This window comes from Athene cunicularia (assembly GCF_003259725.1).
Source record: "Athene cunicularia isolate RWA chromosome 20 unlocalized genomic scaffold, athCun1 chr20_part1, whole genome shotgun sequence".
NCBI classification, from domain to species: Eukaryota; Metazoa; Chordata; class Aves; order Strigiformes; family Strigidae; genus Athene; species Athene cunicularia.
Window position 1 is genome coordinate 3,921,499 of NW_020799125.1, and position 19,288 is coordinate 3,940,786.

Sequence of the window (19,288 nt, forward strand, 5' to 3'; positions counted from 1 at the left end):
GCTGCAGTGGGAAAGATAAGTGGTCTAAGAAGGTATTTCTCTTCCCCAAACGTAGTACATATTCCACATTAACACACATTAAGGGGTTATGAAACCAGCTGGGGCTTTGGCCGCCCTTACAAAGCTGTGCTCAATATCCAAGTGTATTCTTTTGCACAAAGACAGAAACCCAGCAACCCTCTTATGTCTTACTGCACTAAAGAATACAGCACCCTTCAGTGTTCCAGTCTTGGTTAAAATACGTGCCTAAAACTTAAGAGGGCATCTGACATTCACAGCCCACAGATCTGGTAATGTGCAATTCAAAGTTGTGCTAGGAAGCAGAGGCATGCAGCAGCTCTAGTGAACTATCATGACCCAGCTGTAGCCAGGACTGGCTCACCTATTGCTCTGATACCTGTAACTAGAAGCTGTGTGATTTAAGAGTGCTGAATACAATTCCAGGATTTCCATTTGTTCTGCATCACTATAATTAGAGCTTCCGGATCATAGTTTACACTAAGAACAGCAGCGAAGACTGCAAGGTGGAAGAGACTCAGATCAGCTGGGTCAGATAGGGAGAAAGTCTGGAGAGAAAGCTCAATGGTTCTGGTGAAAAGGAGGTGTGTTCTTACATTACTTACACCATATCAGGTGCTTATACATACACAGTCTATAAACATTATAACCATATGTGAAACACAGCTTTTACCACACTACAGTATTTTCACTCCACTTCCTCTACTCAGCAGCAAACGACAAGATTCACCACAAAAAAGGGTGCCTCAGCACAGCAACTGATATATTACACAGAAGTTAACAATATGTGACTACTAAATATAGCTGTTCTCTGTTTTCTTCTACATTTTCCAGCCTAAGACACTTTTGCAGCATCTTGAAAATACTAGCTGCCCTGTATTGATTGTGATGCTCTAAACTAGTGACAGGTGCAGAGCTCTCAATATGGCACTTCTCCCTCACCCCATCCCACCCACATATAGATCCTATAGCTTCAGCATGTAAAACTACAGTTATCTTCTTTGTATAAATGCACATGCACAGGAAGTCCAAGGAACAGGCTGCCAACAAGCAGATGAGAAAATTAAAAAAAGATCTGAGACACTAATAAACCATGCCAGAACTGTACACTGCATCTAAATACAGGTTTTTAAGGGAACATCACTGGAGTACTTCTGCAGATAAGCGTATCCTTCATTTTAATTAAAAAAGAAAAACTCCCTCCTTTGAATGAACCCACTTCCATTTGAAAGACCTATGTTTTATCAACACATCTCATGATTTTCTCTTTCTTTGCTTAAAGACAATAGAATGGGAAAGAAAAAACAAAGGCCTACATAATTTACATTTGGGTCACTGACTTTCTTGATTGTGGCTCTGAACACCAAGCCTTTAAAAAGGAAAAAAACCAGCCACTCAAGCCACACACTCTGCAGAAGAACTTCCTCCTGTTACCTACATTCATTTTTATCAGTGTAAGCTGCAGATATTTAGTAGAGTTACAGTCAAAAGGTATCCCAAGGAAGAAAAAAAATTTTCAGCTGACATCACAACTGAAAAATGCAACTTTTCCAATTTATTAGATTTCTAAGTAAGCATGCAGGGAAACTGCCATACATTTACATAAACATGTATGGATCTAACTTTGTAGAATAAAAATCTGTTTCAGTTTTCTGCCTGTCCAGTGTTAATCCATTATGATGCTTTGTGATATGGATGTTAGAAATAAATACGGAACTGTTCAGAATTTAAAAGATACACTATTTAAACCATGGATACTACAACCTGATTCACCCTGTAATCCATGTATGTATAAAAGCAGCATATGCTTGTACATATTCTGGTAATTAGAGAGTTTTGTTTCAAAAAACCCACTATGTTTCATACAATGTGAACATGGTAATTGTCACTTTATCTCACAATCTACACTGTGATTTCAGTTATGTACAACAAAGGGACTGCTCATGAGAACTGAACTGAGAGGGTAAATCGCACCCCTCATAATAATAGTAACAAACCTCTATTCATTAGTGTTTGTTTGTTTTTAAAAGGTGTTAGTTGAGTTACTACAAACATCTCTTACAGACTGCTGAAAAAAAGTGTACTGGGTGCGGCACTAATCGTTCATTTGTAAGACTTGTCTTGAGGGAAATCAGTTTCATATTCTTTAGAGCCATGTGACTTTATCAGAAAAACCACAGCGCACGATTTTGGCATAATTAGCAGGACCTTCTTAAATACAGCCCAGAAGAAAGCTCTGAAGGAAACAAACACACTTCACATCATTAGGGAAAGTCAGAGCTGAAATGGAGGTACTAGCCTCTGCACAGAACAGCAGAAATCCTACCTATTTTTAGTTCACAATTCCAATAAGAAAACAGCTGGGAGTCTAATGAAATTATCTTGGTGACAAATTTAATGGACTGAACACTAAAGTTACTATTTTTAAATAAAATTCCGAATTGTCTTTCAAAACAAGAAGCAATTAAGCAGCAGTGGAGCTACAGCTTCCCAAGCGTCTGCTGAGGCTTGGCTCCAATCAGACTGAAACTGGGAAATGGCTCAACACCTTTCTGATCCTAAAAATTGGTTGAGGGCCAGGCTCAAAGTTTGGTTGGGATTTTTTTTTTTAGTTTAATGAAAGCAGTTCGGCTTTGACCTGTCCAGTCCTGCCTTGCCCTGTTTTTCCCTGCTCATTCCCCAAACACCCTGCTTATGAGCAGGGATCGTCTCCATGCAGCTGCACAATTCACAATCTGCCCGTGCGAAGAGAGGGTGGAGATGAGAACAGAAACAGAACTCAATGTCTGAAGATAGCTGGTGAAAATGATAAATGATAACAAACTGCTTGGATCTTGGAGTAGTTCAGCTCCGTGGAGGAGAGGTGGACAGTGAAGTACTCCAGAGGCAATGGTGAAGGGTCAAGGATCTCACCTCGCAAAGAGCTCTGAAAGAGCACAGAGGAATTCACAACATGGAGTATATCGATATTTGCAAATTTATTGAACAAGCCACATAAATCACAATAAAATGAGTTATAATGACATGTTCTTTGCTAAATAGCTCTTTAAAACTAGATAATTACCAGTTCCCTTGATAACACAGTGACAATAATGAGTATACTTGTAACCTCACGTAAGACTATTCCACACTTCCTACATACTATATGCCTCATTTTTGATACAAACTTTTAACAACAGCAGCAGAGATTTAGAGTTAGCATTGAAAATACACAGATAACATACTAATATCTAAATTTTAATGTTGCACAGCAGGACCCTAGAGTCTGGAATGCCCATTTGGGGAATATATCATTTATGCCAATAAAACAGGAGATCCTTAAATCCATCCTTTCACCCCTTCTACAAATCCACTCACTTAATCGTGTCAAGATTCTTGATGACATTGCAATACTTCCTGGCATTCGTACCATGAAGATTGAACAATAACATCCTTCACTCATCTGATTTCATTTAAAACCTCACACTACCCAAAATCATCCAATGGTTCTGCAAATGCCAGCTTTTACATTCTTCCTGAAGAACAGACATACCACAACACCGATTTACAAATGGGGAAACTAAATTTCTCTCAAGTCTGGCCTTTGATAACAAAATGTGTGGATCCTAAAGGGGTTTAGCCCCACAGAACAGAGGTAAACAGCAAGTCCTACAGCAGAAATGGTGAAAAGAAGCCATTCAGGCTGAACCAAGAGAAGAACTGAGACCGCACACCTTAATTGCAAAATCTGTTCTTCATGGCACACATATTGACAGGCAGAGCTAATGAAAAGACCAAAATAAAATAACAATCAGCAGACTCAAGCAAGATTGGTTCACTCCCGAGACTCAATCTGATGAAAGATTATCCAGACAACAGCCACACTCTTTACGAAGCTACATATAAAGATTTACTTGCCAGACATGAAGCTTCAAGATGCCTCACTTTTCCACACTGCCCATGGTTTTATAACGTCATAAAAGAGTAATTAAAATTCAACTGAGATGTCTTAATAGCAAATGTTCCCAGACATGATCTTCAACAACTCTGCAAGTATTATCAACATTGGTAATATGAGAACCAAACCGGCAAATTAAGAAAATTCACAGATATTTTGCATGTATATTGCTATTTTAATTTATTTACAAAAATTACTTAGGTTTCAGAAGGGGGTGGGTGGGTGTTGTGGGTGGGTTTTTTAAATTTGGTTTGTTTGTTTGTTTTCCAATTGTAAAAACACCTATCTCTCGGCAAAGATCATATACAGCACTACCTGGCCACATGAACCCAGCCGAATGCGGCTCCCACCAGCACCACACTCCTCCTCTGCAGACCCTCCTCCAAGACCCAAGGCTCTTTCCCTCCCCCAGCTCCAACAGCCTTGCTAAAAATAGCCCTTCACTAGCTTTTACTCACAGTTTACATAAGCCCTTTGGGGGAAGGGGAACCTTGCAGAGTAAGGAAGGCACCTCACAGCCTTCACAGAAAATTTACTGGGCAGCCAACACATTTCAAATGTAAACTACCATGCAGACACTGAAACCCCTCACTTGCATAATTAATATGCAACAATTTAGCTTTATTGGTGGATATCCTTCTCGGAGACTTAATTAGTGTACCGCGATACAAATACAGTTAACACAGAATTGTATTTAATGTGATTTTAACACATTTCAGCTACAAAACCGATGTATAATATACTACAGATTAATCAGTTCAAAAATGGCATTTCAAATCATAAAACCTATCAATGACATCCTGCCTACAAATCACTCTTAATCACACATAAAATCAGCTAGCAGTTTCTTTCAGTCTATTTAGGACTTAAGTCACATACTACAAAAATACTTTAAAAATACTTAAGTTCAGCTTCAGTATGATAAACCTGCTCACTTAGTATGAGCTTAATCTATTTTTTAATTTTCAACCTGCCCCTCCTGAAGTAAGGATTTTATGACCCTGTTCTCTGCATGCAAGCACATGGTCTCAATAAACTTTTGAGCCTGCTGGTAAATTTATCCCAAATGTACCACAGACATCTTTGTCAGGGGTCTTTCAAAAATAATAAATTCAGCAATACCTGTGAATGCAGGCAAGCACCCAGAGGGGAAAAAAAAAAAAAAAAAAAGTCCCCAGTGAAGGAAAGGCTTTGGTGTACCATCAAACAGTGGAATTCACAGAAAAGGAAAAGGAGGGAGAGAACGTGCAAGTCAACAACACTGAGTGCTCCCTCTCCCTGGGACTGGCAGTGATGTATTTGCAGTGTTTCAGCCCAGTGAATAATTGGGAATCGAACCTGGTGCTTTCACACTGCACCAGCAAATGTTCTGGCCTCATTTCATCCTTGTATCAGAAATTTTCTGTTGCTTCCTATCTTTTGGAACACTGTTAACTTTTAATTCCTTTTTTTAAAGCAAGTATTTAATGAGGTTTTATAATATCTTTTCAGGTTTTAGTTTGATAAAAGTATTCTCCTAACTGTTGGCTTCTAATCTTGAAATGCTCCTTTTCTGCATCAATACAGCATGAGCGGTAAGAACTCTCATAAAAGAACCCAAAAAACATAACAACCACCAACAACCCATGCTCCAAAAGCTGTTGTGCTTGCTGACTGTGAACATCAGAAACAGCAGATCCCAAGGTGAGGCAAAAAAGTTCCAGCAGCTACTCACCCACCAAGGCGAGTAATCTGCAAAACCCTAAAAATACTGGTCACACCTGCTCCACGTTTGCCACTGTCAGAGTGCCCGGAGAAGCACACCATTTCAGCGAGCCCCTTCCTGCTGGAGCAGCATTTACTGAGGCTTTCACAGCAGCAGTCAGGCCCAGAGGGTTCCCCCCTCACAAGCACCCCACAGCCAGTCCAGCACGGCACCCCACACCCGCTCTCCCAGCACTCCCACCGCCAAATCCACCCAGGGAACACCCGTCTGGCTGTTACATAGGTAATGCAAAAATGATGCAATCAACACCGCACTCTCGTTTCCTCAAGCATTTATTTATAGCTTGCCCTGTATTTTGCACCTGCAGATCTTCCTCCTGCGGAAGGGATTCCTAGTGAAGGCTGCTCCAGCCCATATGGAAGTCTTTTATTCTGCTTGTTTCTGTATCATACCAAACTGTTTGTTCGAATCACAGGTCAGAACAAATCTCATTCAGGGCTTTTTCGGTTTGCACAAAGAGAGGTTGTGAAAGCATGGGAGGAAAGGATGAGAGAAAATGAATTCTCGGGAACTAATACAAGTTTTAACAGTCGCTTTGACTGATTCTCAACACTTGACAGCAATGTTTTTTACACCACTACGGTAATCCGCTATACCACTAAGTCCAATACTAACAATTCAAGATGTTTTCTCTGTTTTTTAATAAACTTATAAGAATTTGACAGTAAAACTGAGAACATTTTTTAAATTAATGGGTAAAACTTCAATAAATACAAAAGTCTACAACCTAAGTGCATAACAATTTTAGAGTTTACATAAACGCAACTCCTCTTATCTTAACTTCTCATTCTAACTAACTCATTGTATCTATCACACAGACTGAGCGCTACCTGTCTTCACAAAAGCAGAGGACTTAAGGATTACTGTATACACAATAATATATTATTTTACTGGTTTAAATTTATTCAACATAGGTGTTTTGGGGTGGTTTTTTTTGAGAACTGAGATTACAGGAGAAGTTCCATCTGCAGTTGAGTTACTTTCAGGGTGAATTTTTTGCACTCGCCCTACCATAAAAAAAGTTTATTCTGTGCCTAGTGAAAATAAAAACAAAATACAGAAAAAAGGGCAACACCATCTGCAAGATCCACGTACAGGGAAGGCAAGCCAAAGAATATTGAGCTCTCAGCAGTTGTGTAGCTCTGCCAGTTGTCTGACTTTCTGAACATGTCAAACCTTGTCAAATGTTGGCCCTGTCTTGCAGTAAATCCAGCAACTGTGTGTTTATCAGCTTTGTGCTAGCAGGCCGATACGGTGTTTACTACAATAGTGAGATCCCCTCACTCCAGGAATGCGTGGCATCGCTTAAAGGATGAAAGACTGCTTGGCAGAACACCAAGGAATCTATGCAATCAGTAATATTTGTGAAACCTGTTGTTAATGAATTAACTCACGTTAGGAGAAACTCCATCTCCTTTAAGAGAGTTCCTATAAGGATGAAAGCAGGCTATTGAATTTTTCTTAATCTTTAAAATCATGAAACAAAACCAAAATTATGCAGTAATGCTGTTAGTAGCTCATTTAATGATTTTGTGTAACAGTGCAACATACTCATGCCTAAATTATTTTGTGTCAGGTCTATAACACCACCGATTAATTACTCAAAAGGGATTGTGCATTGAGTGAGGGCTTCGAATGCTCACATGAAAACTCATTTACTAATATATTATTTTTTATATATATAATTGTTTAAAAATATTGGTAATTTTAATTACAAGGAAAATGATTTATGAAATCTCAAAACTTAATAAACGATCAACCTAAACAATCCACAAAACTCAGCCTTACACATCTTGATTGCAAGTTTGAAACACTACTTTTCAAGGTGGCAACTTTAAATGTTTTGCAAAGCTAGCCCCAGATAAGTATAGCTTTAGGTATACACGTGTATACTTATCACACAATTATGTGCAGAACTAGCACCCTGACGTTGTAGTTCACTAATTCTCATTCTATTACGAACTTGTACTTATCAACAAAGCAGGAGACCAATGTGATATTCACAGCACCTCTTCCAAAAGTCTCAGTGGACAGAAGATGTTTTTTCATATATTTCTAGCATCTTCTCTCACACTATTAATGCTACACCAAAAACTTTGAGGACAGGGAAAGAAACAATGGGAAGGAATGGGGAACCTGTTGCCGTTAAAAAGCAGAAATTAGAAGTTTAATTAACAGAAGGTTTTGGTTCATATTCCATCTCCTGTTTTATTGCATTTCAACTTTCCCTTCACTCACAAAAAAAATTCCTCTGCATTTGTATTTGTACATTTGCAGAGAACAGTGCCACAAAAAGCAAAGCAGAAGCATGGATAGGTATCAGAACTATGTTGACTAAGAAGACCAGACACTACTGAACGAAACAGACTTGAAAGCAATTACAAAAACAGGCATTTGACATTTGGTTTAAAAAAGTTCAAGATTATTTTGTTTTCTCTTTCTGTAATAGAAATCTCAGGGTTTATGCACGTTTTGTTATTTGTCTCTATTATTCAATTATTAAAATGTTTAAAATCATTTGGTGATGCAGGTATAGTATTCCTTGTCAAACAACACTGTTTGCCATTTTAACCACCAGTAACAAGGAATCTATTATTCTCTTCAGTGAATTATTTTTGACTCTGTGTTAACTTTATGGGTGAAGGCAAACCATCAAGAAATTGGGCTAGAGAACAACTTCGCAGAATTCTGAACTATAGCCAAATACTTTTAGTACAGCACTACCTTATGAAGCTGTATCATTCTCAGGTTTATACAGTAGTAGCTACTAAAACATTTACATTCTTTGATCACATCAACTTTGGTTTTAAAGCAGACTATTAAAGTAAAATATTAGCTAAGAGATACATCTTGAGCTACTACCAGATACTACCAACTGGACTCAACGCAGTATTCTTCGCCAGCTAACTAAAATGTCAATATGCTTGTTATATAGTCCTGACTTCATGACACTGTCTTGATGTGCTTTTGCCATTCAAAATGAAACTTATCTGTCAGAGGAAAACAGCACTCTGCTGAACAAATCATGTGAAAGTCTACTTATGATCACCGAGGAAATTTATTATTTCATGGACAAATTTTATTTAAATAAAATGTTAACATTCACACCGAAGTTTCAAAAATACTCTTGGGCAAGCACGTGCCTACGGAGCAGATTTTCTGTATGTGAATTTGTTACTGAAACAAAGAAATAACTGTTGTATGAGCAAATGCTCCATTTGCACGTGAAAGCAAATGTAACACACTGAGAAATGAACCTTCACTTCCATTAAATCAGGCATTCGGCTAGACCAGCACTGGGGTTTAGCCTTAACTCTTGCAGGCATTAGCAAGTGAAGGCGAAGTGTGAATATTTGGATGCAGGACTGCGTCAAAAAATTTGGGAAGAAGTTCCAGCACAGTTTTTTCATGGTCTTCAGATCAGGTCAGCCCTGCCTCCAGCTGGAGGCAAATCCCTAATATTTACAACTAGGTACAAAAGGAAGTTGCATCTGCAGCCCAAAGGCCAGAAAGGAACTGACACATTAACAGATGTGTGGAACAAAGGAGAAATAAAAGCGGCAAATGAATGAAGGCAATGGGTGTGTGGGGGGGTTCTAAGTGGCAGACTGAGTGAAAGTGCAGGCAGAAATCAGATTCCTGGAGCAAACAGTTAAATCCTCACGCAGTAATTCAGAATGATGCAGGGACATTGCACAGACCTCAAAAGTCTGTGGTGTGACTTAAATTATTCACATTTTGGACTTGTAAAGGTCTTTCTGCCATCATGGCTCATCACCTTTAGCATTTTCACTTATTGGTGTTCCTGATTTGTAAGACTCAAGCAAGCTATTCTAGGACACCTTTTGTTTTGTCTTGCTTCATACTGGCATAGGATTTATTTTGAAGCAAAGAAGTTTATCTGGGGTTGAGTAAGCCTGAAATTACAAATTTATGATTAGCTGTGACAACAGTGGGAACATGTGTTAGATTCATAATCCATTTATTGGCTAAATTTAGGTAATCTGGTTTTCACAGCACTTGCCAGCAGGCACATCCCTGCTATTGACAGTCAGCAAGAAAGGGCAGACATATGCAATAGTTAATTCACTTACTTATATATTTGGGCTCATTTTGTTGGTAGTGTCTTCACTAAAGTCATGCAAAGCCAGGAGGTACTGTGCTTTCCATCATCTACAGCAACCCATTTCTGCACCTAATACCCCCTTGGATTGAAAAGAAAATACAACCTAGGCTGTATTTTTTTTTAATCTAAATTTAACGTTGTTTAAAACATGATCCTCTATTCTCTCAGACTGAAGAAGAATAGGGAGAAGACCCTAATTTATTTATCTCTAAGTGCTCTGGAACAAAATAAGGTGGGTTTTACAATCAAGACTAAGGATTAGAAGGTAGATGATCTGGGTCTATTCCTTGGTTTGCCAAAGAATACACACAGCAGTAGGCAAGCTCATCAGTTTTAGATCAGTGAAAGGGGACATGAATATTATTCTTCCTCACAGGAATGTTTAACAATGTAATTGTTAATGTCCGTAAGAAGCTCATGTATGCCAGGAATATAGGCCAGGGAAATTCCTGTCCTGTTGAATGTGAGTACGCAGACATAGCTTGCAGAGCTGGAGGAGACAAGAGCAACTACTCTGCCAAAATCACACTGAGTGGAAAGAAAGTAAAAAGAAAAAAGTAGTAATAAATAAGAAACCAGACTAACAGTAGTACCACTGATAAATCAGTCACTATTTAAAAAGGTGAGACTTTCAGCAAACATGCTTTACTGCGTGTTCCATGAAGGGAACTTTGTCATGAAGTGAAATCAACATGGACAAAAATCATTAAGTGCTCAGATCAGGGCTCTTAATTGCTCTCTACAAGTCAGCAAATCCAGAAATAAAACACACCATAAATCTTAATAAAAATATAAAGAATTTACAACCCATACCAAATTAGAAATTAAAAAAACATTGCGTCCACATCTGCTGATCCTTTAGCAGCCCTGCACAGCAGTCGGTTAATAGCTGCCCTCCCCCCTTTCTTTGATAAGTATTTTAAAAACAAACATCTTAAAAAATACTTCTCATAAAACTCTTCTGGAACAGCCTGGCATAGTTTCAAGGTATCCGAGAGGCTCTGCTGGTGCTGAAGTTCAAGAAACATGACTCTGCACCTAGCCCAGGCACCTCCCCATGCTTTCTCCTTCCCTGAAATGGCAGGCAGCAGGAGAAAAGCCGGCCCGGCCGGCGGCAGGAAATAGCGTGAGAATGGGCTCCCTCATGCTACTTCCAGTCCTTCCTGATATCGGAGGGTGTGAAATGGGCTGCAAAGTCTGTCTCTCACATTATTTCCTTTTCCATCCCAGTCAAAACCAGGAAGCGCCAGCTAGGAGATACGCAGAGAAAGCATAGCATGAAACAAAGCACAGAATCACACTGGTGGCCAAGAAGCCTAACTAAGCCAAGGCTAACTAAAGTAAAAATTCAAGAATCTGAGCATAGCCTAATATTAGCAAGTCTAGAAAAAGCACTAGGAGGCTTGTGTACCCATGCTTTGGTTTTGCTTTGCTACATAGCTAATCTACCAGCTACTGACATCAAACCAATTTTCTTCGGGACATCCACAGGCTTTGGCTCAGACCTTACAGGACGGTGGTGGCATCCTGCGTGCCCTCTTGCCAAACAGCACGTTTCTATGGGAGAGATCCTTACTCTGACTACACTGCTCTGTATTTGTGAGGCTTTAGGAACAGAGCCCTTCAAATGAAAACCGAGGTAGAAGTATTAACAACAGCACTTCAAAGAGATCATGTTTGTTTGTATTTGACAGAAGGCATGTATTTCACAAACAGGTCTTGGCACATTACAGTGGAAATGGCTCCTATATTCTTACTGTTAAGTAATACATTCTAAATAAAATGCAATCCTGTGCCTTCGGGGAATAAATATGAAGGACGGTAAATAATTTATTTATCACTTTTTGGGGTTTTCTATATTCTAGACATTTCTGCGTTCTTCTGTTTATCACTAGCCCAGAGCGGTATCACATGGCAGCTTCAGTACAAACATACATTCTCTTCTGTATACATCTCCACAAGATGCAAGCACAATGAAATCTGGTCTCCTCATAGATAATGCTCACTCCTCACAGCTAAAATACAATCCTCTCAGAGAGAAACTGGTGCCAACCTCAGACCATGTTGTTCTAAAAGCAGAATTGAAACTAATTACTTAGTGCAGATGAGAAAAGGGAAACAGCCTCCTTTCCTTTCTCTGCCTCTCAAGACTGTAAAATATGCCTCGGCAGGAAGTACAGTAAAGCTCATGATGAGCAGAGGCAGCTACTCTTTCAAAATGAAGAGGGTTCCTCTGAAGTGACATTTTCATTTAGCTGGTGAGCTCAAGGATAAAGGGGGGATACCAGAGGGGCTCTCCAGCAGATGAGGTTACCCGCCGGACCTCCCAGCTTTGCACCTCCAAAGATCCTAAGTGCAGTTAAATGGAAAGACAGGATGGTAGCTACAGCTTTTGGTGAAGTCGTCTTTCCTGAGCCAATGCAACCAGGAACTTGGTGGAGCAATGATAATAATGCATATTAATGTTAACCTCTTAAGGGAAGACACTGAAAAATTGCAGCGAATCAGAAAAATACTGTTTCCAGATGCCAAACACATTCAAGTTAGGTAGACACCACACATTACGTCAAGAATTGTATTCGTTCCCACTTTCCTGAGAAAGGCCAAGTAACAAAAAGTGGCTATTTCCCTTCTTTCCTCATCACAAATTCCAACTCCCCAACATCTTTCCTTTCAAGATGCTCCAGCATTCTGCAGCTACACCATACAGCACTTAACTCTGACCTTCTGTAGCTAAGCTGCCTGAATAGAGAACCAGGTTTTGCCCACAAAAAGCAGAATTCTGAAAGTGGCCATGTTGAAACTGAAGGGAACTAGGTAAGTCCTCATGGCCTCCCCAGTACCTCACTGCCACCATCACACCACTAACAAAAGATGGAAATAAGAGGAGGGAAAGGACTTGTGCTGGTTCCCAGAAGACAGCGGGCGGGATGCCAGGTGCTGCCACACAAGCAGACCACAAGCCCTGCAATGTGCCCACTCCCTGAGGACAGGCGATGCAGACCAGCCTCTTAAATGCTTCAAGATCCCTGAAGAAGCTCTGCATACTTTTCATGGACATTTGGCAGAAAGATAAATTAATTTCATTTTCATATTAATATTTCTGAAAGCCAAAGCCCTGTAAGATACACACTCCTCACTGTTCCTTGTTAAAAAACAGACAAAATTGATTTTTAAACATTCGGCAGAATCTCCTTGCAAAGTTTCCTATATATAACCGTGTCACTTCCAAGAATGAAAAAAACTGCTTTTTAAAAAATGCAGAATGTTAAATGAGCCCATACCAAGACAAACTTTACACTAAGCAATTCACACTTCAAAAAATGACAGTTTTGAAAAAATAAAAGATTTTACAAACAACTATTAAAAGTTAATTTTTGTGAAGAAGAAACATTGCTTAGAATTTTTAAGTAATTCACTGAACAAAGAATCCATTAATATTTAAGAATTTATTCAAATTTTAAGAGCAAGAAGGGATTTTTGGAAGCTGGATTGATCTTCAAAGAGAAAAGCCACTTTTCTGTCTTCCATTTTAAGTATGCCTTTCTTGTTTTAAACAGGGACTTCAAAAGGGGAAAGTGTTCAGAACCCAAGACTCCTCTCTGAGCCTATGAAAAAACTGACAACTCCAACACTATTTGCTCAACTTTCTCTTTTAACTTCTATTACCTCTAATGACAGTAGCTTGCACATTCAAATTAAAACAGTGTTCACCTGATAAATCTCATCTACATTTTATATTTTACCATTGCTACACTTTTTTTAAGAGTATGTTCACCAGGTTAATTTCAAGGTATCAACCATGGGCAGACTTTACAAGAAATAATTTCTGTCAGGTCCCTTGAAAATTTAGTATGATAAAAACAGGTTCAGAATTTCAAAGTGACATTAACCTCCAAGCAAACATTTTGCCATTACTTTGCATATCCTGTTATTACAAACCAATGCCACTGCATGATCAAAAAAGCCAAAAAGCACAAGAACTACCAAAAGTAGCAATTAGAAAGCTGCTTCTGAAAGAAAATAATGTCATATACTTTACTATCAAACAGAATAAATATTAGAATGATGAAATATTTTTAGAAGGAGACAGCAATGGTATCTTAGGAGAAAAAAAAAAAAAATCTGTAATTTGTCAGCAATGTACAAGGTTTATTTTTGGCTCAACAGCCCATGATGTAGAATTAAGCGTTCCACTAGATGGAGCAGGACAGTAAAACCATCATGAAGGCCATCCCCCTTGCTGACCCATAAAAATGTCCAGCAATCGGGGATGATAAGAATTTTTGCTTTCTTGTCCTTTCTTTAGCTTTCAAAAAAAAGGGCAACACAAACCCCCTTAGTACTTAACAATATCTACTTCCCATCACAGAAGTTGACTATTAACAAACACTATCCAGAAACAGCCAAACACTATCAGAAACAAAACTAGTTTTTCCCCATTTCTATCAGATTTTACACTAGAAAGACAAAATTTACTGCAGAGTTGATAGAAAGTGACAATCTTGTAGTATTTTTTGGTTGGCTGCAACTGAACTTGCAAAAAGATCAATGCCAAATGATCAAACGTTAGTCACCTAATGCAAAAGACATTGCTACACATCAAACAAATTCACACAAGAAAAAATGGCAAAACTTCAAAGATGCTCCTAAAGACCTGCAGCTGTGCAAGTCATAGTAAAATTATCTCTCTGGTTTCTTTTCAGAGCTAATTGTTGATTTAAGTCTACCTAAACAAAAAAAAATATCTTACAAATTTTATTTCATCAAATGTTATTAAAGGAGATGCAGCAGTAGACAAACTGTTGTTGTCCATCATGTGAAATGAGAAACCTGCATTTCCTTGACCGTTAAACCTTATTTCAGCTTCTCCAAAAGAAGCAGAGTATAAAACTAACAAAGAACAGTTTTAACCATTAATATTCCAAATGTAAGTCCTTCAGTTCTTAAGTATATGCGACAGAAATACCAGAACAGTCACAGTTATCACAAACATCTTGCCATTAAAAAAATCTGAACCATACTATATTACTAGATGCGAAAAACAACTGAAACATGCAGCAGTCTCATGACAATACTAATTATCACAGTGGTATAAATTGCAGAAAAGAATGAATCATTCTCATGTATGTGCATGAAGGCACACAAACAGAAGTCTTGGTCACTGATCACAGGCTACTGCCCATGATTATTTATCTGAAAAGAAAGAGATGACAGCAACAAACTGCACTAAAAACACAAGCTACAAAGATGGGTATGTTTTGCACCACCGTACTTTCCAACCTACTAAAACTTGCTGCAGTATCTAAAGGTGTCATTTGGAAAGAAACTTGTCTAAGTGGAAGAAGCAGGAAACTTGGTCTTTGAGACAATACAAATGTCCACTACATTAAGGTGTCAGTCTGTATTAAGGCCATTTGCAATCATCTGCAAGGTTTTCAGTGTAAATATTACTGTCTAACTGAATGCCATTTTTTCCTACTTCTCTGAATAGCTGATTACCAAGAATTCACTATGTAGCATACACTTCTTTTCCAAGGTAAGGAAAAGTAAGCGTCAGGACCATCCAGATCACTGTCATTAACGTGCAATAGAAAAATGTGTATACCACAGTCAATATACAGCAGAAGAGAAACAATACTTACTACTGTGCACAATCAATCAGTTGATATTCATTAGATCTCTCGTAGCAGGCTTTCACACCTTCGTCTTGCCAAAGCGTTTTTGTATGTTCATAAAACTCCTGAAAAAGTAGAAGTACTATTAGCAAAATGGATTATATATGAAGAAAATCAGCAAACAGTAATATATTACCCCTGTAATGAGTGGTAAATAATAGCATATTTAACAAATGACTTTAAACATTTTTTAGAATCTCAGTACAGTTTACTTGACTTGCTTTGACTTCAACATTTTGTAACACTTAGAGAATTGCTTCTCAATCATTTTGAGCCCAACTATATATTGAAGGAAGGGTTAATGCTACATTAATGAAATCCTGTTGGCATTTTTAATAATTAATGCTATTTGGTAACACTTGTTCTTATCTCACAATTCACTGCATGCTATATTTGGCTTTAAAGATTTGGGTTTTTTTCTTCAATGAACCACTACTTCTCACTAATGCTAATGTCAAGGTAGCAAATGATGACTAGGTTTTACTTGGCTTTCCAAGTTAACGAGGATGTCTGGGGACTACATAGACAGCTCTAAGTATGTGCAGAATTTATTCTTTTACCATGTAAAGGGATATTGAACTACAGAAGAAATACAGTGATACCAAGCTAGATTATGTTTCGATTGTTTCAACCTTAAAAATGATTAGCCAACATACAAAGCAGACAGCCAAAAATGGAATGCTTCAGTTTTGATACACGTGTTACAGTTTCAACACACACAACAATAAGCTTGTTCTTTTTTGCAGATAAAAGATGCATTTTGGCCCCAACAGGGGCATGTGCAATATGTAATTGTATTTCTGGCTATCAGTCTAAGAACTCTGAATAGACTCAGAACAGCAGATGCCTGCACCACTGTGGGCATTACTTTTATCAATGACCATGGACTTTTCTTGGCTGTCTTTCAGAGCTTTTGAAGTGGTTTGGACTAAATACTTTTCTTCTGATTTTAAGTAGCTCAGGTAACTTATTCCAAATTAGCTTTTTTGCATCCAGGACAGCACATGATCTTTAAAACAGTAGTTGTATGTATTCTATTTCTCCCCCTCCCCTTTTTCTTCACAGTAGAAATATTTTAAAGAAAAAGAAGATATTATTTTAGATAGCTATTTTACTGCTTCAATATTCCTCCATTCACTTAGCTTTGGAATCACTCCTTTTCTTGGGATAACAGTCTCTCCAATTCTTTTACTATCAGCGTGGTAAAAAGAAATGGAACACATCTAAACGCGACTTCCAAGGTTTCACTTCAATATCTTTTAAAAACAAACAAACAAACAAACAAACAAACAAAACAACAAAAAAAACCAACCCAACCCACAACCAAAAAAACACTTTTCTCCCAGAATGTTAACTAACACCTGAACCGTACCAGAAGAGTAGATGCTTTAAATGGCATCTTAAAGATGCGTAATGGCATCTCAAAGTAAATTTAGTGATGCAGATTTTCAAACCATCTTCTTTTTGGCAGGCATAACGTGTATGTGATTGTGTGATTATACAATTGTGAGTACCAATAATGGAAACAGCCTATCAAATGTAAATTTGATATTACTTTTATTGCTACTGAATATTCACTAGCTGCACATACACACAAACATTGGTAAATGCACACTACACATCAAAGAAACTATGGAAATTTTTTTTCTATTTTAAAGATATTATTTGTTCCCTGCTTTTATGAACTGTTCATGAGCAAAAAGCCCAGTTAAATTTCCTTCATAAGCAGATAAGAAGATATTACTTGATGTTTAGTATTTTTAGATTGTATGACCATTTGCTGATAAAGGAAATAAATGAATCTAAGTCCTCAGTTTTCTTTCTCCCACTGCTGGAATTATGTTCATTGGAAGTTTTCATTTTGAAGGTTTCCAATTTTTTGGCAGTTGGGGGACTGTCAATTACCTTCAATCTTCAAATGTATCAGTGAGGAAACTATCTTTCCCAAGCAAAAAGAAGTAGCAAGAGAAAGTAAAGGAGAGTGGGGGTTATCTGGAATCTCATTGTGTTTGAACCAAACCCATTTTACAGTGGCTTTATATATTTATTTTTACAAGTGACAGTAGACTAGTACGGAACATCTTATGACTCACTCAACTTACTACTACAAAGCTGGGAAACTGAAAAATTGAACTGTCAATGGCATGAGATTTTTTTTGTTGAAATAGCAGCTGATTCAAATGGACACACATTGTTTAAATTTCTCATCTAATCAAGATAACTTACACCAGACTTCAGACAGTTAACTGGACCATTTAGCAGAGACAGGACTCTAAAAAAGATAACTACTTCAAACCGGAGACAGCATCTGCCAAGCTAATTATCTCCAAATATACCCCAAAATACTCGCTTCATCCTGTATTACAGTAAGTAAACAAATAACTAGGCAAAGATAAGTTTATAGAAAATGCAATAAAACACAAAGATTCTTCATCACCTACAAATGTACATTTTAAGTGAAGCAGTGCCTTAATGAAAAAACAAGTCACAGCATAGTAAACCTCTGCCATAAAAATGAGACACAGAAGTCCTTCCTCAATACAACTGTGACATTTTGGTAGAAAGCTGGCATAAAGCAATTATTTCAAACAAGTTATGAATGCCTGCATACCTTGTGGAGAAACATTTGGAGTAGTTTCTGCAATCACTCTTAAAATGGGATGTAAAGTAAACCCAGTACCTGGCCCTGGCATAAACACATTGATAATAAAAAGCCGAGGATTTAGTTGAACACAACAGTTACATATTCCTCAGAAGAGTCTTCCCTGTGTTTTAAGGCAGTTCTTAACTTCTAAGAAAATATGTGGATTACAATAATGAGTTAATGATCAAAGTTGCTAGGCCTAATTAGCAATAAAATACTTAATGCTGACTTTCTGTCTGTCCTGATAATCTGAACTATAACCAGCAACACTTACGCAATCTTTTCAATATGGTTATTAACTGTCCATGTGGGATGGAAAAAGAATTTAAGTCCACATTCTTTGAACTTTTTACTGGCATTTCAAAATCGGGATCTACAACAAGTAATGAGTAATAGATTATTATATTAAGACACAGTGGGGTTTTTTGGAGTGTTTTTTTTGTGGTTTTGGGGTCTTTTCTTGTTGTTTTGTTTTTTAAAACTGAATTACATGACTTTTGATAGCCAAATATGAAGGCCTTTTATTAATAAACAACCTTTTGTCTTTAGGCCACGTCAAATGTATCTTCACAGATTCTGGGACTAGTGCTGGTTCAATTTACACATCTGTAAACTAGGAAGGCGTTCACCAAAGAAAAGTTGAAACTGGGGTTACAGGATTCCACTCTTGCTTTATTAGAAGCCTACTTACATTAGGGACTGATTTGGGAATTAAGACGTAGTAGCTAGTTGCTAAAAAACAGTTTCTCCCTCCTTCCCAATACACCTACACTAACCACAATTCTGAAATACTATTTAAGAAATAGAATAACATAAGAAATCCTCAGCATCCCATCTGAGTCATGGAATGCAGCCTGGGGCTACTCTCAGGGAAGGCAAGTAAAACCACAAGATTTGTTATGTATTTAGGTGAAACAGGGGCTTCAGAGGCCACTAAAAAAAAATCAAGTTAGCAACAGGGCTTCGTGGTGGGGGTTTTTTTGAGCTAAATAGGTCTAATTTGTATGAGAACTCTAAAAATAATGAGTTAGGAAACAAATTAACCAAAAGTAGAAGGCAAATTTCCTGAAAAGAAATAGCCAGAAAACTAGTCCTTACATGTCTGGTTCTTGTTTCCATA

At 37.8% G+C, this 19,288-nt stretch overlaps 1 protein-coding gene across 1 annotated transcript in view; it reads right to left on the reverse strand.

Annotated features, from left to right (window-relative positions):
- Positions 1 to 19,288, reverse strand: part of GNAS (GNAS complex locus) — a 120,888-nt gene that overhangs the window by 22,138 nt on the left and 79,462 nt on the right. The window contains exon 6 of the mRNA XM_026862308.1: positions 15,492 to 15,589. Coding sequence (XP_026718109.1) covers positions 15,492 to 15,589 — 98 coding nt within the window. The remainder of the gene's footprint in view (positions 1 to 15,491; positions 15,590 to 19,288) is intronic.